The sequence below is a fragment of the Ornithodoros turicata genome, chromosome 8, assembly GCF_037126465.1.
Source record: "Ornithodoros turicata isolate Travis chromosome 8, ASM3712646v1, whole genome shotgun sequence".
NCBI lineage: Eukaryota > Metazoa > Arthropoda > Arachnida > Ixodida > Argasidae > Ornithodoros > Ornithodoros turicata.
In genome coordinates, this window is record NC_088208.1 from 28,589,223 (window position 1) to 28,617,115 (window position 27,893).

Sequence of the window (27,893 nt, forward strand, 5' to 3'; positions counted from 1 at the left end):
TAAAAAAAAATATTTAGCGGTTCTTTCTTGAGAAATTGTGCCCGATGCATGTCGTAAGATTTTATGTCACTCGACATATCAGGCTGACGGTTTGACTCAAAGTGTTTCCGTTCCTGCACATGAAGTATGTACCCGGGAGTATTAGAACAGAGCGTGAAATGCGGTTCTCACTTTGTGACATTCATTTACTCCCTAAAGGGACTAATTTTTATGGCAATGCATTAAGCACACCGAAGGACTAAAATCAGTCTTTTTTTTTTTCTTCTTAGAGTGAGGAGGGCTACGTCTGTTCTAGTTAGTCGCAATTTCCTGTTCGTTCCGAGTAATCATTGTAATCCTATTTCTACGACCCTGAGAAAAAAAATAATAATAAAAATACAGCGAAGTAGAACAACGACGACGACGCCCAACTCGAAGCCCATATTTTCTAATGCCAGTCGAAATAACGATTCGAGAACAACAGCTACAACAACGAGTCCACACGTACCCCGGCACCAGTTGCCATTTCATTTTCTCTGGCGTATACCTCTTCTGCTATGTAATGACGCGCGGTGTACGAGGTAATGGGGCCGTGGCGGCGGCGACCCCAGACACCGTATCAGGCACCCATCACGGTCGCACCCTCGGAAACCGGGCACGACTGCTCTCATCTGCATAACAAAAGGAGTTCGCCCAGACCAGGAAGGATGCTAGAGCGGACTACACGGGGTGGTACCCCTCGGCCTGTTGCTCTTCACACAATGCATTCACGCGTCCACTGCAAGTTGATGAAATATCCGAGAGAAACAGCTTCATCGCATGTTACGTGTCTTTGTGTTCTTTCCTCCTCTTTTTTTTTTTTGTAGGACGAGAAGCAACCGCCTCTTTCTCGTTTTCGGCTTTCAGCCGACCTGTTCACTTGGAAAGTGAATACGTGTAAGAAGAGGGACTCCAAACGATTGCACAATGAAAATAATTTAGGCTGACTGTGGACTAGTGCGGAAACGTCGGAATGCGTCTGAGTGAGAGACGACATGGACAAGTACGTGTAGAGATGGTGTTTCTTTGGTGAGATGGTATTCTTGTACAGTGCGATGATTATTTTTACCACGTTAATGTTAGTCTTCTAAATAGCATATACGGTAGAGGACGAAAAACGAAACTAAACTTCGGCGGACCTATAGATGATATAGATAATTTTTACCTATAGCGATCGCGCCATTTGCAAGCTACATGCAGTGCCCTCTAGTGGGGCCACACCAACGAGTAAACTCTACTATCTACAGATGGGTAGGAAAAAGACACTCGGTGCATCTAACTCTGCAATATCTGCAAGCCTGAATGTTCAAATGAAGAACAAGATACATTGTAGCTCCCGACTCACGCAAAAAGAAGCCTGCTTCCGTTTCGTTTAGTACTTGCTTATCTGAACGCCTCCTCGAATGAAACTCTAGTATTATCGGTCACAATCGATGTACAGCCTAGTAAATCTCAACAAAAAAAGAAACATGCACATGGCGCAGCTTCATCAAGGACAGGGCCGATGTCGATACCCTCCCCGATTCGCGCACTCTCACGCAACGCAAGGAGCCCGCGAGCGTCGTTCGCTTCTCGTGGCACTCCGTGACCCAGACGAGGGGAACTCAAACCGCTCGGGGCGTGTCGGCGGAAACCTGACGACCGGCCATTATTACGTGACTGCGAATCACTTGCCCCTTCTGGCACCGAAGCGACATACACCGGCCTGGGAACGACGATGGGGACAGAGCCGACTCCGCCTGTTCCTCGCGCCCGTAGAGATACAGCGACACTGCATGTCTTTTACGACCACCCGCAGGCCGTCGCCAACTTCCCTGTGCAACAGCAAGCACAGTATAGGCGGGACAGTGCATGATCTGCATACGGGAACTTCGCCCGCACCATAGCGGCGACGGAGTAAATGCTCCGGGGGGTACATTTCTGGTCAAGGCATGGATGTGGTAGAGGCTTTGTAAAACAAATCGGAAAGAAGGAAAAGAGATGGTGAGAGAGAATCGCCCACCAGGAATGCTGCTCTAAAGAAGAAAAGCAGAAAGAACAAGAAAGACGTCAGTATTTTACGTGGTTCGGACAACACTGGCCACCGAATCTCCTCTCATATAGTGATCCTTAGCTCTTTGTGCACTCCTCAATAGCTTTGGCAACGCTTCCTGCAAGGCTGCTGAGGTGGCTCCTTGCAGCGCACTACGCCCTAGGCGCTAGTGGGACTACCGAGAAGAACCATAACAGTGCGGTGAATCCCTGTACGCTAGGCCCTGTTTTCTCCGCTCCTGCCTTTCTTCCCTCACGCTCCGATAAAAAGCCTACCTCCAACTTTACAAGAAGACGAAGTCATAAGAAATGATATGGCTTCAATAGACGATTTTAAAAAAGATGCGCGCGCCACCAAGCGTGCGGCGCAAAGCATCATGGGAACTTTGAGGGACACTGCTCTGTCGTCTGCTTTGGTTATGGTTTACCCCGGCTGGCGCCGCTGCTGAGCACACCCGGAATGTTGTTGTTCTTCCTGTACCTCCGCCTCCGGTCGTCTCATAATGTTTCAATGAGCTCTAAGTTTACATGAGCCCTTGCGTGCCATAGGTGGCGCTTGCTTTTTCCAAATAGGTATTCTCGATCCGGCATTTAGAGAGATCAAAAACGGACTGAACAGAACCACAGATCTGGCACCACAACCAGTTCTTATTGTTCGTTAGACGTCCACATTCCTGTTTCGATATTGGTACGCACGCGTTCTGGCCTTCTGCAACGCGCATCCACTCTGCCTATACAAAAAGGCGCTGAAGATACGACTGCGACTTGCACGACATAAATAGTGGCGATACCAAAGGAAAGGAAAGGCCCTATGTGTCAGCGCGGGCATCCGAGCTGAACGTACAACAAAGGACGGCGTAAACGAAGACAACGACCGGCGGGGAACAAAAGAGTTGGGCCGCCATTCCTGTGCCACAAACATCCCACACCTGCGCAGAAGCGTCGCCTTTCACGGCAAAAGGCACGATCGCATCCGTGAAACGCGATGCTGTCTGTTGCAACAAGGGAATCGGGAGACTTTCTATCCATTCCTGGAATGACATCATGTGGAGCCTATACGTTGCATCATGCCTCCATGACGCACAGAGTCGTGACTATGGGGCTTGAGGAAAGACCGCAGCTGGTATGTTGGCGGTATTCGCGGTAGCACGCCGCCAGGTGGCAATGGCAAAGGTCAATTATGGTGATGTCATTCCTTGTTGGTTTGGGGGGAGGGGATATGTTTAATGCTGATAAAAAAAAAAGAGAAACAGAAGGGAAAGGTTAGCAGTGATATAGGCTTGCTTTTCCCGAAAGCAAACAAACAAACAAAAGGAAGATAAAAACAGCACAGCAACAGAAAATTATGAATTGGTTTGGGCTTCAACGGCAAGGTACGAGTATGTTCATGTACATGTAAATTCATACTCTAGGGCTAAATTTTCGATCTTCCTGTGTACCTGCTGCAGTATTTCTTTAAACTCCGATGTTTGCAGTTCAATAGCAATCTGCTGGTGAACAGGACGCACTGTTGGAGCCTGGAGGTTTCCGATATATTTCCTTCTATATATTTGTAAGCGTTGTAGATTCCGTTTCTGTCGACGAAGCCTTTCCCTCTGATGTGCAAAAATTTGGAGGCGATCGCGAAATATTGCGGAGCGTAGTCCAGTTTTGCCGGCAAGACAATTAGCGCGCATGGGCGATTGTGCCTGCTGTCGAGAATATCACGTTTCCTTCTGCGTCCGAGAGTATATAGGCTGGAGTTCGCGGAGTTTTGCGAACTCAGTTTCTCCGCGAAGGCCTTATATCGCTGCAATCACAGTTTTCGTTAGCGGGCTTAGCACCTTAAGGCATTAAGTGTGCCTGTTTGACAGGAGTATACAACAAGCTTGAACAGGATACATTTTTTTCCTTTCAATCATCATCGGGATACATGAGACAAAAAATCTCTCAGGGAACTCACCTTGCAAACGGTCTGGGCTCAATGATGTAGTGGTCTGTGATGGGGTCCGACCGAACGGTGACCTTGACAGGACAATTGGCCTCCGACAGGAACCCTTGCTGGTGGCTGTTGGTCATTTCTGCGTGAGAAATCAATTTTCATCCATCAATCCTTGCACGTAAAGTGTTACTGGCAACGGACAGGTGGTACCACGCAAGTGGTTACATAATTCTACACCATTCATAAACATTCAGCTACTTCGTCGTGCACGAGACACAAAAAAAGGAAAGGGAAAGCAAAACCGACGCATGAGGCTGCGTTTATGGAATGCTTGCCATGCTATTCAAATGACGTGAGCAGGAAAAATGGAAGGCCATCGTTTGTGAAGCATCGCTCTATGCACGACATACCACTCTATCGTCGGCAGAATTAATGTAGCTGCGTAGGTGCTTTTAACTTTTCCCATGTACGGGTCGATGCCAAGACGGAGGGGACGACGTATTATTCCAGTAGCCATTACTAGCGCAGGTCAATTTATACACGATATCAGCAATGTCATTACACCTGGTCAGCCGAATGTGGAAAAGAAGACATTGGTGAAAGGAAACTGTGGGTGAATTGATCGATTGAAAAAGAAAAAATATAGAGAAGCAAGTGGTGTGTTCCATCACTGGTGTACGAGTACCTTGAGACCAACCGCACGATTTCAATCCTTTCATAGTCACCTCTGATTTTTCATTCCTTCTACTGTCGTCGCGCAATCATTAAGCCCACCAGCCGCTGGTGCTATATGTGCTATGAACCACCACTTGTTGCTACAAGTGAGCTGCAGCCGCCAGCTCCACACTTGTGCAGCCAGAATCTCCACATCCAGCAATCGCGCCCGTACGCCATAAAAATGCCCGCGTGCAATATGACATCTTTCAACGTTCAAAACATGAATTCAACATGAAACGCACATGCGTGTCTTCCTAACCAATAAGAATAGTTAATTAATAAGGCTAACTGCCTTCCAAAATAATAAGACAAACGCCTGTTCGTGCTGACATCGTTAGCGATTTTTTCGTCAGCTTTTAACTCCCTTAGCAAGCTATCCTTTCATCTGACGTTATCTTCATCAAATAAATCTCAACTCCTGTACTCTACGAAAGTGGTATACCTTGTCGCACGAACACGATGCGTCCGATTAGAATAAGCCTAATTAGGCCTAATTAACGAGACCGACACGGTACTGTCGCTCAGAATGCCGGAACGCATTGCATCCAGGAAACGGCACAGTGCATGCGACCCACACACGTCACTAGAAATGAGCGCGAACAAAGTCGGGAAAAATTTCCGCCGAAACAGGAAGACCGCACGGAAACAAGGTCGAACGTCCATCAATAAATTACGCGACCGAGGAAGCTGCGCTTGCTTCCTCGCGTGCCGGATTATTCATCGATGGTGATGATGATCATGATGATGATTTTTTTTGGCACATCAATAATTCATCGATGGTTATCCGCTATCTATCTTCACACCGCCGCAGCCAGAAACTGGCTGCGGCGGTGTGAACTTGTCATGTACCGACTTCCCCAACTTCGGACCCTCAGCGCTATCTATCTACTGTATCCATCTAATATCTGTGTTCAATATCATTCCTCGATATCAAACACAGAAATATTACAGAGGTGCAACTATAGGAGAGAGAAACTGGAAAATACAGGCAACTGCGAAGTGCTGACGGTATATACAGATATACTGAGTCGTGACCAACGTGCCAGAATAGCAGGTGACATATAATCACGTGCTAGAAGTAATCCATAAACAATGGCGTAGGTATTGTCTCAGTTATTGCACGCCCACAAAAAAATAATAATAATAATAATAATGAATGAAGAACTTTTGACTGTACGACGGTCCGTGAGGAATTCCCATAATCCACATTGCAAACGAGTTGATACTGCCTAATGAAGAACTTTCAACGGCTGGCACGTACAAACAATTATATAGAGCAATGACAAAATTAAGTATGGGTATATGCGTAATGTAAAACCCCCGAGAGATTTACATAAACATTCATCAGTTCGCTTGCTTCAGTCATCTTTTCATAAGCATGGGTGTTACTTGGTGTGAATAAACTGTTTTACTTTGAAATTTCTTAGTTTGAAATTGCGAACTGACGTATAGAGCGACGTGTAGTGTCTGGTTTCGCAATTCGAAACACTTAGAAGTAACGTTCATCGTTACGTGATGGCGAATGGTATCGCCGTTCCCTTGATGACATAGTTTTTGATGACATCGCCCTCCGATGGTATAGAGGTAAGTACTACGGGTAGCATGCGTCCAAATAACAGACCATCACATGTGTGTCTGCGACTACGAAACGTTGTGAAGAAAATGTTGTAAGGACAGGTAAGCAACACATTCGCGTTCAATTTAACATGCTACACGAGACAAAACATAATTTAGCCTATCGTGAAGAGGAGATTATGAAAGGGTATGAAAGGGAAGCCGAATGAGTCCTCCACCTTTCCATCCCCCTTGTGAACATTTCCCTTCTCTCTCTTTTTTATAATAAATACATGTCAACCCCCCCCCCCCCCCATCGAATGAGTAAGATGGAGCAAACTAGCGGAACCATATAGGACCATATAGGAAAGTCGCGGAGTCATATAGGACCGCTAACTCAGGAACTGCCATAAGACGACGAAGGTGACGAAGATAACTTCTTATCTCAGCACTGAGTAGGTATACTGACACGTCAACACAAAGTTCTCCATGCTAACCTACCGTTGTCGTCCATGTCTCCACCTTTTCCCATGGCGTATACAACAAGGTTCACGGTGCCTCAAGTAGAGGGTCACAAGAAACACCGAGGGGCACGTTCAGCACTCACACCACTAACGACGACGAGGATCCACAGGGCGGACGGTGGTGACGAACTATGGAAACTATGGGAAAGCGACAAACTAGCAGCAATTTCTTCAATGTAAGGGAAACGTCCGCCCCGTGAGCCCCGCCAGCTCGGACTGCGCCCGGCGAAGAGAGATCTGCGAGTCTCCAAGAGCAGACCTTCGTTGCCAGAAATATCCACCCCGGGTCCCGCACTTGCTGACATCGCCCCCTTAAAAAAAAAAAAAAAAAACCGGAGCAAAATAACGGTAGGCAACCGTGGAAGGCGCCACACAGTGAGAGTGAGCTAGCCCCTGTTAATATCGCTGGCACTGTTGCAAAATCTCTGTTCTCTGTATTTCACGCGCAGAAAGAGCAAACATGGTCAGATACGGGAACTGTGAGTCAGAGACACGCACAGCTGAAAAATCTGCTAGGCTGCTAGACGTATAAATAATAAAAAGCTAAACGGTTAGTCTGAAGGTGAAATCGTGGGAGATAGTCGAGAGATGGCGCTAACTATAGAATATCAGCAAGTAGGTGGGAAAACATTCCGGCATACCAGAAGACGGATTATGATGGCAATGGCCTTGTTTCTGCTGAGCTGCTGCGCCGTGTCTATCTTGGACAGATTTCAATTTAGAGAGTCCGCTGCGTTGGTTCTAACGGGGGGATATCGGGTTTTGAAAAGGTGGGCGTGCCAAAAAAATATGTCTGCGCAAACATGTTTATTTGCAGAAAAAAATGCGGGGGAAAGAAGAGACACAGATATCTGAGGACACGAACCAGGAAAGCAATCTTCGCAATATTTCATCCGAGAAGCTCGTTCTGGGAAAATTGATTTGTTTCTTCCTTCTAATGAATAACAGCCATGAGGCTGATACAACGGGGATGTTATATATCAGCTGCGCGAAAGGGAATGTTTTTTATTTTAAGGCTGCTACCAGTTACATTTCTCTGAGCCCCTGTTCACGTAATCATGCGTATCGCTCTCAAGTGCCAGGAAGTTTTTTTTTCCTGAGAAATATGTTCATCCTCTTCTCGGCGATATCGCTACCCGAAACTCGCACACAACAAAGATAAAAACAAATATGATAAAATAGGACTTTTCAGGGTTGTACAGATTCACGTATTCAAGACCAACTTGTAAAAACCAGCAAGACCCGTGTGGTGTGGTAACACCTTGCTTTGCTTTGTGTCTCCATCTTGACGGTATTACGTTATCTGCACATTATGGCTGCACTTTGCTTGTCTTTCGACGTTCGACTGTAGCCCAAGGCCACACAATACAGCTGGATTAGATACCGTAAATTCTACAATCTGCAGTTAGGAACTTATTCAGCAATTCTCGTCGGTATAGCAACATAAAGCGACGATCGGTGTATCCGATTCATGTTGGTGCAATGCGTTTAATGCGATGGGAAGCAAGTCAGCCCTAGTGTGAGACTACACATTGAAAACATGGTTCAGATCAGCTGAAAGGGAGATGTACAGCTTTAAATGGCATACAATTTATACCCATGACACACGGGCACATTCAGGACCTCTTATCTCAAAGCCTTTTGGAAATTCCACAATTGAAATAGAAAACATTCACGCAGCACTGTTTCGCGCTCTCTGCGGCATCGAACTCGTTGCCCTATCTAATAAAACAGTTGAGATAAAAGGCCGTAAATGTGCCCGTGTGACAAGGGTATTAGAGACTGACTGCGTGGCTCACGAAATCTGTATTGCGCAATGCGAAGTGCCAAAGATACGTTTGACACTGAGATCCCACCGCTCGAAAGCTGCAACAGAATCGACGCAGTCAAATATCCTACGACATTCGTCATCCTCACATTGCACGCAAATTTGGAAACATTCAAAAACACTCAGTGACTGTCAGCACGACGCATTATGGGCAGCTCGAAACGACATTGCACAGACATGACTAAGCTGCAAATCATACATCCCCGTGTTTGAACCCCCCCCTTGTTCTATTCTCATACCTCCTATTAGCCACCCCAGTCATCCCAACGGTATGAGTCACCGCAGTCGAAACCATCAGCCCAGATATGTCTGAAACGCTGAGGGCACAAGATTGGGGCGGAAAAAGAGAGGGTAAACGTCGCGAGGAAAAAGGCCGCGGGAAAGCAAGACCCTGACCTCCAACGCGATTGACGCAGGTCGTCGGCCGGCGGTAGCCGAATTTCGGGGCGCCCTAGACGAAAAACTTCGCCACTGGAGCTTTTTTTCACTCCGTCGACGGGCACGTTCCTCAGGCGCTTACTCGTGCACGGTTGTTGACGGAGGCAGTGAAAGTGGAGGTAGTCGCGCGGTATGGTCGCCCGGCATTCCTTCTATGGCACACTGTACAGCTCCAGTCAACCTTAATGATAACACTGAAAAAAAAAGTAGGTCTCATTTCCCAGCAGCCACCCTCGGAGAACTGGGGGAATGTTAAGTGAACAAAATCCTCGCGTTAAACTAACAGAATAATTTTTGTTCAATTGACATTTCCTCATGACCCCCAAGGGTTGCTGTAATCGCGTTCCGGAACGAGACCACTTATTTTTTATTTTTTTCTGTGTTATTATTAAGGTTGACCGGAGCTGTAAAATAGTTACGGATGGGAAGCGTGGAATTCTAGAAGTGCACGTGTGTTGCCGAATATAATTGGCGTCGCCAAGGTGAGCGCAGGTGTATATACTTCGCGCGACGCGAGCCGTGTCGAGTCTGTCGGAAGCACCTGCCTGGCAGACGCTCAGCCTGCAACGGAGTGCGGATCGCCTCTGTGCTTTTTCAGCTGCTCTCGATCAACAGGGAAAGGTACTCACATTGAAATAAGTGGAGTGTAAAGGCACGAAAACCTACATTGCGGCCTTGAGACCGGCTCAGTTGCAGAGTCACCGTGTATTCCACAAAGTATAGAAACATGTGGTCCCCGACACATCCTGAACAACAACAACATAGATGAATGGATGATGGTGATGTGGGATGTTTCCCTGCGTTGAGTGCAGGACCCTACCCCTTTCCAAAAAGGTTCACATGAAAGGATGACGAGGGAAGGAAATCCCAACAGTTCGTGAAGGAGGCCGGTGGCCCTCAGAAAGGAAAGAAGAGCGCCAAGTGCACGGCACTGGTGTCCAGGGTTACTCCATGACATCCTGAACAACGATGGGGGAAAGTTTCGAGAATCCTCACTTCTTCATTAAAAAAAAATATATCCGTGTTAGAGTCGCGAAGCAACTGTGTGTATGAGCGGTGTACAGACGTGGACAGATGGAGAGAGGACAGCAGGAAGGAGTTGGAGACATGGGGTACGGTAAGCGTCCTGGGTCTACTTCAGCGGGAACTGTGCCGACATTCGGCTGGAAAGTCTACCGGAGAGGCCAGGGAAGACCCCAGACAGCACAACCGGGTAGGATTCGAACCCAGCAGCTCCCAGTCTTCAGCACGGCCTTGGCTACAACCACCGAGTGCATGCTTTGATACACTCGGCTATAGTTATTACTATCCTGGGTGTTCATGATCGCAGTAAAAATATACAAATTGAATTGAATTGCAAACGAGGGCGTGCGCCCCAGTGAGTATCCAGGCTGAGTACCCAGAGCGGCACGCAGTCGTCGAAGACTTAAACGCACCCACGTGACCCCCAGCCACATCGGATGATGACGCCGTTCCCACAGCTCCGCGCGGCGTTTTAAAACAAGCGAAGAACAAGACAGCAATCGAATCCGTTTCCCGTTTCTTTTTCCCACCAGTCGCGCTGCGCGACAACAATGGAACATTCCCAGGGAACGCTAATTCGCTGCAGGAGCATTGCTTTCGCTGGTACAGACAACCCCCTGCATACGATTTTTTTAACTTTTTTTGCGTGACTTAATGGACCTAGCGACGTTGAAATCGAATCGAAGTGGTGTCCTTTCCCACTGAACGACCTACTCCTGTCTTCCAGACATGATTGCTCCCGTGAATATTGAATTGTTTATAATCTCTCTCTACTTCGACCAGCAACAACCGATTTGGGTCAACCTTCTTCACCCTGCACTATAGGAGAAGCAACGAACCGCGTGTCCTTCGCAAGCTTTATAATCACGGCGGCAGATTTCATAACACTTCTATGGACACAGTGGCTCGGAGCCGAACTGCTTGGACATCCGTTGCGTTTTAATTTTTTTTTTTTTTTACAATTCGCTGAATGGAACAAAGCCAGGTTGCAGCCTTAATGACGGATCGACGAGTTGTCAAACGATCGGTCTTGATCAAACGGGGGTCGACCTTACGTGTAGTCCCTGAAGAAACCAGCTGCTGAAACAGGGCGGATATAAATGTCTTCGAGGCAGCTGACGTTGAATAGAACAACGACTTGGCTAATTACGTTCAACCGATTATATACGAGAACTATCAACTCGCCGTCGTCTCGGCCTTACTAACAGGCTGGACGCATGAAGCAGGCTCCAAAACAGACTTACCAGGGACGTCACACCATTGACTCCGATCACAGGCTAGGCATAGGCAGGACAGGAGACGCTTTCAGATATATGTCGGCACAGTCCCCCAGAGCGTCAGTCGTGAAGTTGCCCACACCTGTGAGGCCGACGACGGCGAGCCCTTTTACCGCTTTCACCGTCACCACCAGGACAGGAGAAGCATCAACACGCGTTCTTAAAAAGCTGTACACGTCAATTCGACCAGTATTTCTTGCACATCACGAGATACAGACAATGCCCTAAACCGTTTGAAACGAAAGCAGGTGGCCTTCACTGCATCCCCGTCTTTCCATCAAAGAAACAGTTGGAACCGCTTTACAGAGCGCAAACAATGAGCGTGACTGCCAGGGACAAAAAGAAACAGCTTTACCTTCTATCGCGATGTAAAGGGTTGCTCAACACTCAATTCCGCAGACGGACTACAGCTCGTAGCAGGAGACCGCGAAGTGCATTCCTGAAGACATTCGACAGAGAGGAACATCGTAAAATCTCGGAAAAAAAGAGAACGGAGTAAAAACAGACGGCACGCACACAGTAGATACGTACCCGGAAGCTAAACGTGGCCGTGGATGAAGTATGGAGAGGACGATATAATGATTTTACGAGACGACAGCCGTCGATATCGACCCCAATCCCGTAACCTTTTCCCCTCCCTCTGTGTATCAAAGAGCGCGGCCCGAGAGATAGAGTGCATTCCAACGGAGGTCGCCAGTCCGTGTGCATTTGCCATTGTCTTTTAAAAAGGAGCAAGAGCATTACGAGGGGGAACGAGTACCGCCGACAGTCGGACGACGTGGTCTGGCCTGCGCCCGTTTGATCTGGGAGGCTCAGTTTTGGAGTTACGCAGACGAACTGTGCAGGATGCTTTCTTTATGTCAGTTTTAAGTTGCGGAATGAACTGGACGGGCCGCCGACTGTGACGTAAAAAAAGAAGGAAAAAAGAAAGGTCCTGAGATGCAGCGAGGCTTGATTATGAAGCCGTCGACCGTTGAAATGTGGCCAATTTACATCAGTGCCGTTTACACGTTACATTTACAACATTACATTTACACGAGACAAATAAAAAATTGATACATAAAAATTTTCTCTCGGTTTTCCGAAGACTCTCCGGACGAATGTCGGCACAGTTCCCCGTGAAGTCGGCCAAGGACACATACTAACCACCCTGTCCCCCACTCCTTCCTGTTGTCCTCTCTCCATATGTCCACGTCTGTACGCCGCTCATAGCCACAGTTGCTTCGCGGCGCCAACACGCAATAAAAAAAATAATTGAAGAGATAGATGCGAGTTCAAATTAAAGGGTTCACGGTTGAATATAAAGAAATATACATGGGCTACATTTATTTATCATATATCACACCAGGACGGCCTTGTTTGTCGTATTCTGGGCTAGTCAGCAAGAAGCAGGGTATGCCACCGTAAAATACCAGATGAAGCGAATAATGAAATAAATTAATCTGTAAGACAAGAAACGACAGTCTATTCAATGAAATGACACGTGGGGGAAATAAGTAAGGCTTACCACTTGAAAACAAGGGCATATCTTGCCTTCTGTAAGGGCAACCTTAAGTGCCTCGCCTTAGCAAGCCCATATTTTTGTGCCCCCTCTTACTCGATATCAGAAGAGGCAAACAAAACCCGAGATAAAGAGAAGGCAGGCAACGCAGTTTCACGTTTCACTGACTTCGCGGGAAAGATCGCGTAGGAGAACTGCAACCGTCCTGCTGACTCAGAGATCCAGATCTCTATGTCTACCTGTCTGAACTTATAAGAGCAACTCTACGAGTGAAAAATTGTTTTACAACCGTCACGTGGGCGAGCTGTTTGTTTGCCCGACAAAGATGGCGCCCACGTAGGCTTCAAGCTCCCTCCGAATGACGTCATAGCACATTGACACGCTTTCCATATCTTCAGAGCTGTAGTTCTTCGGATTATGAGCAGTTATGGTACACAATGCGAAAGACAGGTCAGAAACGGGCGGTTACATTCAACAGCAACTGCAGAACAGACGAAGAAGTTATCCAGTAAGCGACAGGTTCGCAATAGATCGTGCCACCGCGAAGACCTTTAGATGCGCCAGTTGCGTAAAGGCCCAGTGCGTACCATGCTTGACAAGACAAAGAAGTTACGACCACCGTTGCTTTGGATAGGTGTGGCCTCGAACACACGAAACCAACCAACCAGTGCCGTAAAAATAGAATAAATTTTACGTTGAATATATATTCAAATGAATTGACTATTTTACTGAATATAATGCACTGAATTTCAAAAACTTAATATATTCTCCAAAATACCCAGTACCTACAGTGCTACTGCCTCGTTGAGTATACGAAGGATCATGCGTCAGTACAACGCAATGGCTTGAGTGGCAGAACACAATGCCGCAACGGCTTTCTTTTAAACCTACAGGAGCGCGCCTCGTGGTTTTAAAAAAAAAATTGGACTTGTTATATAGCTTCGCAAAAGCCACAACTGCCATTATGAAGTGATCCATCTTTGCACTAACGACGTTTAAACCGAGTGACATGTGCAGCACCCACCCTCGGTTCCAACCGTCAAATCGGGTGAACACCTGCTGCCTATCGCCTCCCAGCAGATGCACAGGCTATGACTCATAGCTGTGACTCAAGGTCGCCCCTCCAGCGGAAACGACCTGCCTCGCAACCACACCGAGACAAGAACACACACCAGCGGCAAGCTATAGATGGATGCGCGATGCCATCGTCTGCAAACGGTCGTTCTTTTTTTTTCTTTTTTCTTTTTTTTTCGGGAATTACAGCCTCAGTGCTTCCTTCAGCACAGACGGCGGAAAAGGATTTACGCGTCTCCACTCATTCGTTATGGCGCGCCTTTGCAGTCGAGGTGTTATTTGCGGTCCCATAATGGATCACGCTGATGGTGAACGTGGACGGGAACATTTTCACTTGAGTTGCAGCGTCTCGCGTTTGGACAGCGTGCTAGTGAAAGCTACGGGAGCCAGACGTTATTGCAAATGAGCCGGTGAGGGGGCTCGCAGAAGTCGCGTCACCCGCCTGAGCTCCCTTTCCCCCCGTTCTGTAATAGCGGTACGTGAAAGAAAATTGTGTAGAGTTATCTCCTTTACAACGTTGTATGAATGTTACTCATGCGAAAATACTTCAACGAAGTTGTTGATGCAAGAAGGATATAGCAAACTGGCTGGTTTGACACTGAGACTGGAAACATTTTGTTCAGAGCGAGGAGAGACTCTGCGAATAGATCACACAACACAAGGCTCCAGAACCGGCGAGAAGGCTTATTGGACAATCGAGGAATGTAAGTCTGTAGAATGGAGGTTATAAAGGACTGCAGAAACAGTGATAGAAGGCATACTTTCTACTCTCTATAGGGCCTACTTCTGCTGTTTGCTGGTTCTGAACCTCGTGTTTTGTTGCGTCTACACGAAACGTTCGTCTGGTTCAAGGATTGTCAGTGCTCGAACCAGTTAAAGATCTGCAACTCCAGAATAGAGTGATACTTGGTGGATCATCTCCTTCCATGATCTGCTGTATCAACACACTGATTATCAGGCCCCCTTTAGTTCTGGCGAAAAAAAAAAAAAAAGAAAAGGAAGAAACGAAGAAGCTCAGACGTGTGTGGACTTCGGCCCAAAGACCAAGGATCGATATGCTGCATGCACAGTAACTCTCAAATCAGAACGGCAGCGCCAGAAGCGACGATGAACGATGGCGTCCATAGTCTTGCCCGGAACACATAACGGGACTTGGCATGGCTTCAACAACTCCTTCGGAAAGGCAAGGCCATCAACGCCTTCAGGGTTTAAAGAACTCCCGGATTGTTTTGGCAATGCGGAGCGTCAACAGCTGTGAACACTCAGCACAGGAAACTGGGACTGAGCGCATGCCATCGGACGGCTTATCACATTCATTCCTTTCCGCTTTCCCGTCTCGCTGAAGATACAAATAGACTGCCCTTTCGGCGTCGCAAAGGCACACTTTCAAGGACAAACCCCCACTAAAGATGGCCATGTATACGGAGCGAAATGCTAAACGACGGTGCTTTCAGTAATGAAGAACAATCCGCAAATACCACTGGGAACAAGTCGACCTCTTTCTAGAGGATTTTTGTATGCTCGCGACATTCGTTCTTTGCGCCGCAAAGCAACTGTGGCTTAGAGAGGCATACAGACGTGGACGGAAGTAGGTAAGTCGTGTGAGCAGGGTTTCGGGGCAAACCAAAAACCTGAAGTGAAAAAAAAAAAAAAAAAAAAAGACGTTATTTTCGGACGAACCGGAACGTAACGAAAACCGAAACAAAATTTTATGCTCCGGAGTGGAACCGAAAATATGTTTTCGGTTTTCGAAAATATGTTTTCGGTCCAAATGGAAAATTGAACTATTTGGCCCTCAAGGGTATGTAACGCAAGACCTCAAGTGCACAATACATGGCATCCATGGGTGTTTGGGTAGGAAACTTCAGAAACCTCACATTACAACAATGTGCCAGAGCGCAAGACGGGCTCCTTGTTTTTGTCTGTAAGCCACATGGTTGGACCCTCTCTCTTTATTTCTCTCTCTCTCTGTTGGAAAGAATAAAGGGAGTTGGAATAAAAATAAAAGAAAAATAAAGAATAAAGGGGATTATTTTCGCTGCAATCCATTCTCCTTACACCATGCGAAACTGAACCGGTTCGAACTCGTTTCGAACCGTTATTTTTTGTTTACTCCGGAGCTGAACCGGAACTGAACCGTTTTCTTTGAACCGAAACGAAAACCGGAACAAATAACCTTTCGGTTCGACACCCTGGGTGTGAGAGGGAGGGGGTTGTGACACCCATGTTTGCTAGCGTTTTGGCCTCTTTGGAAGGTATTTTGGCCTTCGTGCACGTATTTTTGGGAGGTTTTTCCTAGATTTTGGGGAATGATAGGGTGTGCCGGGAGAATCCCCGTTCGGGGAGTCACAGTCACAGAGGTAAATCTCCGCCAGCGGAGAATGTAGCCCGCACATTGAGAGAGGGATGATGGCGGACGCCAGGCATGCGGAGTGGTCACCAGGTCGCTTGCTTCATATAGCAATTCTTTCAGCAGCCGTATCGTAATCAGCAGCCGTAATTTGATGTGACTGCTTTAAAGACATGCAAATGTGTTTTAAGTACGTCGCGTCCGACGAGTGTTTCCGTGCCACGATAGCGGGTGGACCTCCATATGCCCGGTAGCGAAATCCCCGAACTTGAAATTCATTATTGTATTGTTGGCTGATTAGATCATTCTTGAAATTCCTCGTATTGGCAACTGTAGGATGAGACAAGCGTAAAATGCGTGAAATTCATTCGTCCGCGAAACAGGAAAATAAAGGAGAATGCTCGATTGCTTCGTAAGATCATATGCCGTGTTTAAAAACACTACATCACTATTTAACCACTCAAATTCACGGGTTTTCGATGTTCGTTCAGGTCGTTTAGGCGAACGAATGCGACATTGTAGCAGCCGTTAGGCTTAGCAGGTCGGACAAGACTGAGCAGCATGTTGGTTAGTTCATTATTAGGTTAGTTTAAGTGCGGTGTTTGCATTTTTATGTCCAGGTTAGTCTAAGTTTGCCGTCAGCAGTTTCCCGCGCACGACTGCGCACTTTATAGTCAGATAACATTTATTTATGGTAGTTTATTTTGCAACGGGGATTTCGATCACTTTATTTCGAGGTACACCCGATTAGTGTAGAAGCTACAGTTTGAAGCATGCCGGGGCACTACGTTGTAACTCGGAGGCGCCATGAACCGGCCAAAGTCAATCACAGACGCCTTTCGATTCGCGCGCAGAGCTGACCCGTAGGAGTTCACTTGTCCCGAAGTATACTACATGCTCCCCAGAAAGTAACACACGCGGCTAAAATAAGCTCAACTATCGACACAATAAGCATGGTAACCACCGAAACACATGCCTCTTTCCTGTGTCTGGTGGGGCCCATTTTATAGCTTATCGTGGCACGCAATCAATCTGGGACTCATAAAACATATTTCCGAAATATGGCGTCGGCCCATGCAGTCGTCGTCGCCGCTATAAAGATTGCAGTGTCGCCGCCGCGACACAGCTGCAGCGACGGCGGCTGGGCGAGCTGCTTGTCCTGGATCCAGTTACACGGAGCACGAAGAGCGACCTTTGGCTGTGGCCTGCGGCGGAAATATGCTTCTGCCAAGGTTACTACGGACCACGACCATTCTGACAGGAAGCGACGGAAGGTTGTCATTACCACCCTCTCCCACGTAGCCTGCAATTAGGTAATAAAAAAAGAGCTATACGTGAGGGAACCGATCGACAGAGCCTGCTAAGAGAGACCTTCGAAGGGGACCATGTTTTAGTTGTGTTGCGTTGGAGGGCCTAGATTAAGAAAAGCAATGAACAGCAGAGTGGTGTAGAATGACAACTGAAAATTCCAAATAATTTGTCGTCGTTTCGTATGGCGATTAATTTCGCCTGATTTCAAACTCTATCGACTTTGTTCGTTCGACACGAAGTTTAGTCACACTTCATAAGTCTTAATCGTGACGTACAATTCCACCCATCTAAACATTTTTGCAGAGTAGCCGAGTCCGTGCTGAAGACTGGGGGGGTGGTGGGTTCCTTGCACCAGCTGTGCTGTCTAAGGTTTTCCCTGGGTGTTCAGAAGACCTTTCCAGACGATTGTCGGCACAGTTCCCCCTGAAGTCGACCCAGGACGCATACTAACCTCCCTTTCTGCCACTCCTTCCTGCTGTCCTATCTCAATCTGTCCACATCTGTGCGGCGCTCATGCCCACAGTTGCTTCGCGGCGCTAACACACAATTAAAAAACACTCTATAGGCCTTCCCATTATCGTCGGTTTATTAATTTATTAGTTTTATTTATTTTGAAATTAGGAGTTGTAGTTGCAGTGTAAGCTACGTGCAGACGCAAAATGCAAACTCCGCCCAGCAAAGCGCCGTCATTTTTGAGATAAGCAACGCACACACGATCGGCAAGATCACATCCGGTTTCGGTTTCACGATGACGAAGGCGTATACCGCAACTCGTTGGACATCACGAGGACGTGTGATGTGGGGTATAATGATTGTTGAATACTATTTTATAAAGTCATGATAAAGCCAGTAAATTCTGTATCGACCGATTGTTATAAAAGAAACCGGAAGTTCCTTACGGTGACGTCGTCGTGACAACGATAACTCTAGCAATCCAATCCGATGGCTCTGAGCATCGTAAGAAAGCACGTGGCTTCGTTTGTTTTTTGTCAGGACTGTGCGGGCTTTAAGCACGTCAAACGAAGAAGTCAGTGCTCGTAAGAATGTGTCAGGCACAACTCAGTTAGCCTCCTCTCAGCAAGCGAAAAAGACGGCGAGTGAATGTCTGGCATTCCCCTTATACGCAGGACAAGGATGTTCGTCAGCAAACCCCCTGACGTCATCTGTTTGTAAAGTCAGCGGAGTTCGAAGCCTCTTCCGCGTCTCGCTCATACATTCTGGGCACGCAGAGGACTACGTGTCAGCGTGTATACTCAGTCAAAATTTTCACAGCTAAGCTGGAAGCCCGACGTAAATTTGGACAGCGTGGGCCGACGTATAAACTTGGCCGCGTGCCTGTCTGCCTGCCTGCGTGCATGTGTGCTGACGTTACTCTGTAGAACGTCGAAAGTTAGGCAATTTCTTTCTTGTATAGGGTTTATTCACTGACGTCATTCCGACAGAGGGCACTAGCTTCGAAAAAAGGCGAGACCGCCGCCATGATGTGGGTCCCTCGAAGTTTGGTTCCAGTTTCCGTTAGCTCTCCCTTTACACTATTTAGAGGACCAACAACAACAACTTTATTGCGAGATGATGAATGTTGAGCTTCATAGCCAGGGGCAATACTCTACCCCGTTGCTGGTGGTGATGCGAGAAATGAAATAATGAACCCCTTCACAATAAGGATCGAAGCCCTATGGCATAAAGAAAGGTAAGAGAGCTTTGAGGGCAGAGTGTTGGTGGGCTGAATGTGGCCAGGGACCAAGCAATCTTGCGAGACTATATTTTCAATTAGAGCAATTGGAGGACTATTTTCGTTGAAAACATGGAAATTACTTGGGTTGCCGTATTAATACAGTACAGTAACGTTGAAATACCAAAACGTACGGTGAATGCGATGTGGGTGAAGACCTGGACCAGTCAGAACCTGAGGACCTATACATTATCGCGGCAAATCTGCTAGCGGCAGTGGCGCTCTCGTACGGATGACGTCATGCGAACCGTGGCATGCGACCAAAACATAGTTTTATGGAGGTCGGGGCGCTATCAGACACAATATGGAACAATAGTAAACTCTTGCCAAGAGGGAAACGTATCTCGACCTGCTATATAGAAACGGAAACAAGCATGTCCGACTTTCAAGGTTTCGGTTTTCTAGGGCTTCCCTCCGACGCCGCTCAGAAGTTATACACTCCCGGATACCATGTGGGGACAAACAAGTTGCCAGCAGAAAAATTATTGCTTCGCCCAGTGTAGAACTTACTTTTATAGCGAATTCAGCTGGTCGTTTTCGCGCAGAAAAAGTTGCACTGGCTCGAGTTTGCGAAGCACGGATCTAGGACAATTGCTCACCGCCTCTTTCAGCGCACTTATATGTAATTTTATTTCACGTTTTTATGTGATGTGATTTTATTTCTTGTTTGATAACGCTCACATACTTGACTTTTTTATGTTAGCTAAACTTGGGTGTACCTCGAAATAAAGTGATCGAAATTCCCGTTGCAAAATAAACACTGTAAATAAATGTTATCCGATTATAAAATGCACAGTCGCGCGCAGGAAGCTGTCAAAAGCGAACTAACCTGGACATAGCAATGCAAACACTGAACTTGGGCTAACGTAATGCGTACTGTTCAGCCTACAGTTCAGCGTACAGTTCATGTTACTGTTCCGCCCTGCTAAGCCAATCGGGCGCTAAAATGTGGCTTGCGTTCGTCAAACCGACTTGGACAGACATAGAAAATTCGTGGATTTGAGTGGTTAAATAGTAATGTGCTCTTAAATCTCCCCCGACTTGTGTCTTGGAAGATCCTGGTGACGCAGGCATGGGAGTACCGAGAGGGGGGGCAACGTGGAAAAAATTCCCATTGGAAAAAAAATTCCTATAGGAACGCCCCATGGACGCAGGTCCTGACAAAGACGCTTCAGGCGTGCCTGCCTCTCGCCTCACCCTCTTCACTGGTGAATTTCCTAGACTTATTTCATGCTACTTAGACAGAATACAGAAACCGACACTGAAGATTTTTGTTTAAGTTTAATTTGTACAAGCTTTCGCGTGGAGTAAAGTAAAATTAAACTTAAACAAAAATCTTCAGTGTCGGTTTCTGTATTTTGTTTATGTGATCTACAGGACTTGACTCCCCTCTTCGTATACGCTTCTGCTACTTAGACAGCTAAAAAAGAAGTTCAGCGAACATAAAAAACGTCAAACGCCATAAACGCGAAATAAAATCACAATAAGTAAGTGTGGTGAAAGAGGCGGTGAGTAATTGTCCGGCTTCAACGGTTCTGTGGTGAGCAATTGTCCAGCCTCAGCAGTTTTTTGGTGAGCAATCGTCGACGCCCCGCAAGGCACACGGCCGCTTTAATCAAACGTGCGTTGCGTTGCATTTGTCCTTCCGTTCGCCCTTCGTTCGCTTCTAGGCTCAACCCACACCGGCACACTACACTATATACGCTTCACGAAAACGAGCGGCTGAATTATTAAATGACACTGCGATACCATCGAAAAGTAGAACATCCAGCGATCCCGTGAGAGTAGGCTGATGAGATGAGATATGAGGTTGATAGATTATAAGATTAGGTAAGATAAGATTATATGAGTAGGCCGAAGCAGAGACCTCACGTCCGAAGTCGTAGTCGCACTGGTGTGTATTAGGATGTACTTCTTTTTAATTCCATGTTAGCACCGCGAAGCAACTGTGGCTATGAGCAGCGTACAGATGTGGACAGATGGTGAGAGGACAGCAGGAAGGAGTGGGGGAGGGTTAGTATGCGTCCTGTGCCGACATTCGTCGGGAAAGTCTTCGGGAAAACCCAGGGAAAACCTCAGACAGCACAACCGGTGACAGGATTCGAACCCGCGCCCCCTCCCAGTCTCAGCGTGGAAAGCGCTCATCCTAATCACTATGGTGCTGGTAAAGGATGTACTACATTGTACTGTACATTATGGAACTCAGCGGGGAAAACAACTCATGGTATCATCATTTAACGGCTGTGGGATACTCTAGACCGGGCTTGAAGCACAGCACAGGACGGCAGCCGAGAAAGAAGAACTCCCATACAAGCAGCTTATCACGCACTTTGTTGACCCTAACCTGCTTCTCCCACATGAGTCATGACCCTGTGTATCTTATCTCTGGCAATTTGGAACATAAAAAGCGACCGACGAGTGCAAAGTGAGTCAGAGCAGTGACAAAACAGATCAACATGGATGTAAGTGCACAACGGACAACCGTATCGGGAGCACAGACGGCTGAAGAGGGGGCAAGGTCGCCCAACGTATCTTTACGATCCAGCAATCAGACTTCAGCTCTTCGCAACTGTTGCAATGGGCTTCATTATGTAAGCCATTTTCATTTCATAAAACTTGGAGTTACGTCATCCTCGTCCAGGCTGCAACGGAACCCGCATTATGCAAATCTGAATCTGAATGGTTAAGCCTGTGATCGCCATGACTTATCCTGACGCCAAAGCAGAATCGAACTGCATTTCCGTGACGCAGCAAATCGTGGAGGCTGAAGAATGTCGTTCGTGGTGTTTGCATTGCACGGCATATACCTGGCGACACGAACTGGGTCATTGTAAACTTTCCTCCGAAGGCCACTTCGAATTAAATTCCTGCCATTCCTATACGCTGCAGCCAGAAAAGAAATACAAGCGAGACAGAAGTAAGCATCTTTGAAAATGTGCGGGCCGAAATATGTCACCGATGTTCATGTTCGTTGTTAATGTCGAATCTGAATGCACTACGTCGGCATGCGAGTATAACTGAGTGCAGCTATACATGGAAAGTATGAATGCGATAAAAGTGCTTCAGTCCTGAGAATCCCACAGCTGCACAAATGAACAATCCCTTCAAACCTTAAAGAAGAAAAAGAAACGAAGCCGGGAGGACCTCGATAATCCCGGTTGCGAAATTCCCGATCTCGACATTCACGGTTTCGAAACAAGGAAAATGCTTGATTGCTTCGTAAGATGACCCATGCCGCGCTTAGAAATCCGATATTACTACTTAACCTGCCAAATTCCCGGGTTTTCGATGTCTGTCCAAGTCGTTTTAGCGAAGGACAGCCAAATTTCAGCGGCCGGTCATGTCCAGGTTAGTCTAAGTTCGCTGTTGGCATTTTCCCGCGCGCGACTGTCCATTTTAAAGCCAGGTAACATTTACTTCCAGTACACCCAACGAAGCCCAGCCCCGCGAAATGCCACTCACCGATATATCGAACAGTTCGAAATATCGGCGTCTCGCATGACATGACGGCTTTAATTCAGCCGTTGGATGAAGAGGACGGTTTTCAATTGCCCATCGCACGATGAAACAAGTTTCAAGGAAGTTTTTCAGTCGACACTGGCTCGTTGGGGAGCAAAGCCAAACGAATCCCGACTGAAACACGTCAAGGCATGTGCTAGCTTTATTACCTGTCAGAACCCGTCTTCACACGCTCGTTGAGCACCCCTACAATACCACACCTTCCTTCAACGTTATAAATAGTTTTACACTAAGCACTTCCTTGAGCCTTCCTATCATCGTCCCATTCCTTGTGACCAGGCCACCGTGCGACGACAGGGTAGACAATGCTTGTCGCCCGCAGTCCAGTCGCACACGGCCGCTGCCACAAAAGGAGCGAAGCGGTCATCCTCGCCGTATAGGACGCTCGCACAATGGACGGGTCTCCTGCCCAAAATGTACCTGGCTCAACAGTGCGCTGCAAAGTTTCCCCCAGAGTGTTGTTGTGCAAAAGAGCCCACGGGTCACTACTCTATTGTTTGCGGACAGTGTACTACACTGCGCGCTTGTCAAAATTTAGGAACGGGTATTCAAACTCCCACGGGTATTAACCACAACTTTTTGTGCGGCAAAATGAAACAATGCACGTTTGAACAGCTGGGCATGGGGTAAGTGCCTCGACCTGGATGGCAAGGCACCAAAGCAACTGAAAATTGAAGAGACACGCCAACTGTCGTCTTGAAGACTAACTGGAAGAGATAGATCTTCGAATCCAGAATGTCCTGCGTCCCAGTGAGGCTCATTCAAGGCGGGCAAGAAGAACGATTCCGTACAGGACCTGACTTAGAAAACAGAGAAAACAATTGTGCGCGATGTCGACGTCTTTCACACGGATTTCAAAGTAGTATCTCTCAATCTCCATTTTTGAGTACCACGCCACAAGCCCAGGACGAACGTCTGGAAAGTGGAGATGAATAGGAAGAAGAACTGAGGCTCGAAGAAGCTTTGGCAAGCTAACCAAGCGGGGACGACTGCTGCTATATGTCTCTCATTCAAAAGAATGACTCAGTCACTGTTCAACAAACGAGCACGGTATGTGGCCTAGGTCACGAAGCGAGACAGAATCGCAGTTCTCAGGCGCGCAATAGCGTGCTTTTACTTTCGATTTCTCTCAAAACACACAACCCAAACGAGGCGTGAGATAGGCATCACCCGTTGACAGCTCCAGGGGCACGCCCGTGCTTGCTCCAGGTGAAATGTAAACAGATAATAGAGCCATTGTCGTTAGGGGCGACTCGCGCATGTAGACGGTGTTTTCAAGCTGAAAATACTTTGAAGGATGTCGCAACATTGTAAAGCTATATATTTTCCCTGCATCACAAATACCATGTTGCAGACCCTACTAGTACTGGCCCGAGTGAAGCTGTTGCGCAGGCCGCGAAAAACAAAAAAGGATAACAGTTTATTTCAGGAAAGTACTTGCTGAGCCTTGAAACTTATAAGTCGCGATTGAGGTCATGCTTCTTAGCAAACTCCATGAGAGCAACGGTGTGCAGGTTGCCAATAGGAGAAAACCAGATTCCAGTTGGCGATCTGTGTTTCTAGGTGCACGCTTCGGGACATACCACGGGATCATGCTGTACGAAGCTTCTGTGCCTGACCACCAGGCATTTCTCCACGCACCGCAGGATAACCATCGATAACGCCGCTGTGGAAAAGTTCTGCCAGTGCGATAAAACTGGTGGACGAATCACGCAGAGGCATTTCTTCTAACAATAACAACAACCGCATCGGCTGATAGCGGAGATATTGACGCGTGCGATAACGAGAAGTTCCGCGCGTTTGACGCCTTTGCGAACTTGTATTGCAAACTTACAAACGTCCGTGAAATTTAGGAGTTTACGAGAGAAACAAAAAGAGCGAAAGAAGCATGCATTAAACAGCCATGAGTTTCAGGGAGAACAAAAGCGCTGCATACAGGTTGGCCATGCGCTTCGTTCAGCAGCTCAACAAAAATAAGCAAAACGGACACACACACACACACACACGCGCAGGAATAATGACGCGTTGGTGTGATACCAATTCCGACAGGATCACTTCGTACCTTGTGCCCAACAAACGCAATCACCTGCTCGCTTGAAGTGCTTCTCTGGAAATACTGCAGTGTATGCGGCGCCACATGTGTTCTCATCTCCATTTTATAAAACGATCACCGAAACTCAAACGTGTTTCTACCTGTAGTTCTGTTGATGTACCTTACTCGTCGCAAATACCAACGGGAAATAAGCCCGGTGAATATTTGCTCATGATTGCCATGAATGATCGACGCGTGAAATATTTCTAAAAATTCTATAAACCGAACTCACGAGGCTGTCTAGCCAACGTAACGACGGAGGGCGACAGCTGCATACCTTCCAGGTAACGATTTAAAAAGCTAGGGGAGTGCATCGCAATCGGCATCACGCATCCCCAAGCTACCGCTAGCCCTGCTGCCCGCAAAGTAAAACTTTTTTTATCGCTCGTAACTTGCATCGTAAATTTGCAAACACGTAATATAATGTTTGAATGGATCATATTGTACGCCACATTTCACCATACCTAGTTCAATTCACGGCGCAGTTGTCTTGGGCATGCAAAACAGAATTCAAAACGTCTCGCATGTCACAGCGATATTTAAACTTACTTGTAAAAGTTCACGGGTAACGCTTGCTCAGAAGTGTCCAGAATAATCCGAGTGAACTCAAATCGCTGCTGGCGACGAACAGAGGAAAGAGAACTGTTGAAGCCGGCACTGTTGATTCGAACACACAACAACGTCGGAAAGGCACGCAAACGAGCACAGTCAAAACCGGCACGGAACTACGGTGGCAGTTACCTGCGATGCCGCGAACCTATCACTCAAAAGACGCGAGGCACTGGAGGCAAACAATAAGCCATGGTAGCGTGTAAGCACGTCAAATCGATAGTGCTTTTCGCAAACGTACGTCCAACGGCCACAACGGTCATTGAAATAATAACCGGTCGCAAGCCGTTCCTCTACCTCCCCACAACACAGCACGGAACAAATGAATGCCGAGGGTGATTCGAGGAGGATAGCACCTTTGGCGCCATCTCTCGGAAAGTGGAGGAAGTAATGCGCTGCACAGCTGACCGAACGCAAAGTGGTTCTTTTCTCCGAATTTGTACTGCCGTCAGACAGCAGTGATTTCGCCAGATCTTGAGGTAACGTGGCAGGTTGAAGTGTCCGAAGACTGGTGAGGGGAGGGGGGTGAATTACATGCCAGGATAAACACCAAGGCTCACAACACGAGATTTGTATTCTAAGGAAGAAAGCATAATGATTCCTTTTTCCTTTTTTTTTTTTTTTTCTGCTGTAGCCTCTTGTCCCCATTCGTTCCTATTGCTGTGTACCTTGAGGCTCCACTCAAGAAATTATTGATACATGCCTTATTTTTAGTTTATAGGCTCGAAAAGCTGCATTGGTACCAGCGGTGTTACGCGCAGTAGAAACAGGAACCCACCAACACAGCTTTCCTTGTCCTGAGCGCATACAGCGAAAAGTTAATTTTGTAATGCTCAGGTTAATAAAAATGTAATCATATCCGCGATGTTGCCAGCGGCAACAAAATTGGCGAAGCAAGGAAGATATGTAGGGAAAATGTGAGATTTCCACATATGTGACAAGAAATCACCAGAGGGAAACTGATGTTCTGAGGCTGGAACAACATAGAAGGGACAGACACAAACAAAGCCTCAAATTGCCTAAGAAATCACCGTTGAGCATCCAAAATACGGAGGTACTTCGATAGGCATGTGTGTTGATTGATTGATTCTAATAACGGTATGATTGTTGATTGATTGATAGGCATCAGTGCTAAAGACAGCAACTATAACAGTTCATCTGTATCGTGACCGTACGGCGCTCAGATTAATTCAGATAAAATTTTGACATCTAATTCCTTTTTCGTATGGCACACGTATTAAAAGTATGGCGATTGCATTAAAATGAGCGTGAAAGCATGTAGTATACAAGATAGCTCCATGGTAAACCAGCCTGAGCCCATGCTCAGGCTTGTTTACCATGGAGTTCACCCATCAGATAGCCTGAATTTATACGCTATATTATACAACATAGCGAACTTCAGGCTTACTATACCTTCTCGTGTTACTATACCCAATCCTGTCCAATTCAGAGCTGTTTTATGTGATACATTTTGTCATTGCGTGGTGTGATACTACTGCCATTATTCTGTTCAGAAGATTTTATTAGCATAATTATCTAGGTACACAAGTAACTGCTCAGAGTACACCTTGCTTTTAACTAACACAATAACAACGTAGATGTTCTGCGTGCAAACTATCGTTACAAGAATATCAAACTGCTAAAAATATGTACAATCTACCATTCGTATTTCCATTCTTGTTTTCCCCTCTTTCCTCCTTATGTAATACCCCTTGGGCAATTAAGACAAAAATAAAATAAATAAATTCTTAATCTAAATTATTCTGCGCTCTTTTGGTACTATTGACCAAACGTTTCGCACGCGGAATGCGTTTTATCAGCATGTAAGAGTAGCCGGCTCCCTATGAGTGTCTATTTTTCAATTTTTTTTCTTATCAACTCAACTCAACTCAACGGACACTTCTATTGCATCAACACTGTACCATTGTGTGTATACTTTTCGGGTGCGCTCATATATATTCACTACAAATCATACCATGTTCCGGGACGAAAGAATCTAAAACATTTCTATACGCGCTATGAAAGCAAGAGTACTGGCCTCAGACTGAAAGAAAGCGCGCAGCAAGTGAGCTCTCCGTAGACGACACTGTATATATACGTAGCTGTGACGTCAACGAACATCCGGCCAATGACATTAGCACCCGCAGGAGAGCAAGAGCCAACCGGGAGCTGGAATCGAGAGAGCGAGTCCTGAAGGAAATCAGAGCTCGAGCACCAGCGCCGTTTCTTGAATGTGTGTCTCCTATATGTTTGAGGGGGAGGGGAACACCATGCCATAACACTCGAACACGAATGTGTACTCTAACCGTTCGAACGCATTCGACAGCACATTGCACATACCATGGCGAGCCTACTTCCTCTTCGTGCTGAAGAA

At 46.8% G+C, this 27,893-nt stretch overlaps 1 protein-coding gene across 2 annotated transcripts in view; it reads right to left on the reverse strand.

Annotated features, from left to right (window-relative positions):
• LOC135366873 (serine/threonine-protein kinase 17B-like) overlaps positions 1–25,830 on the reverse strand; it is a 108,005-nt gene extending 82,175 nt beyond the window's left edge. Inside the window, exons 1-2 of one of the 2 annotated variants that reach the window (XM_064599830.1) lie at positions 25,460–25,830; positions 3,992–4,109 (exon numbers count right to left, since the gene is read on the reverse strand). In XM_064599830.1, coding sequence (XP_064455900.1) covers positions 3,992–4,107 — 116 coding nt within the window. In that variant the 5' untranslated portion in view covers positions 4,108–4,109; positions 25,460–25,830. Of the gene's footprint in view, positions 1–3,991; positions 4,110–6,742; positions 7,013–25,459 lie in introns of those variants that run through there. The other variant, XM_064599829.1, reaches the window with a different exon arrangement.
• Between the last annotated feature and the right edge of the window lie 2,063 nt (positions 25,831–27,893).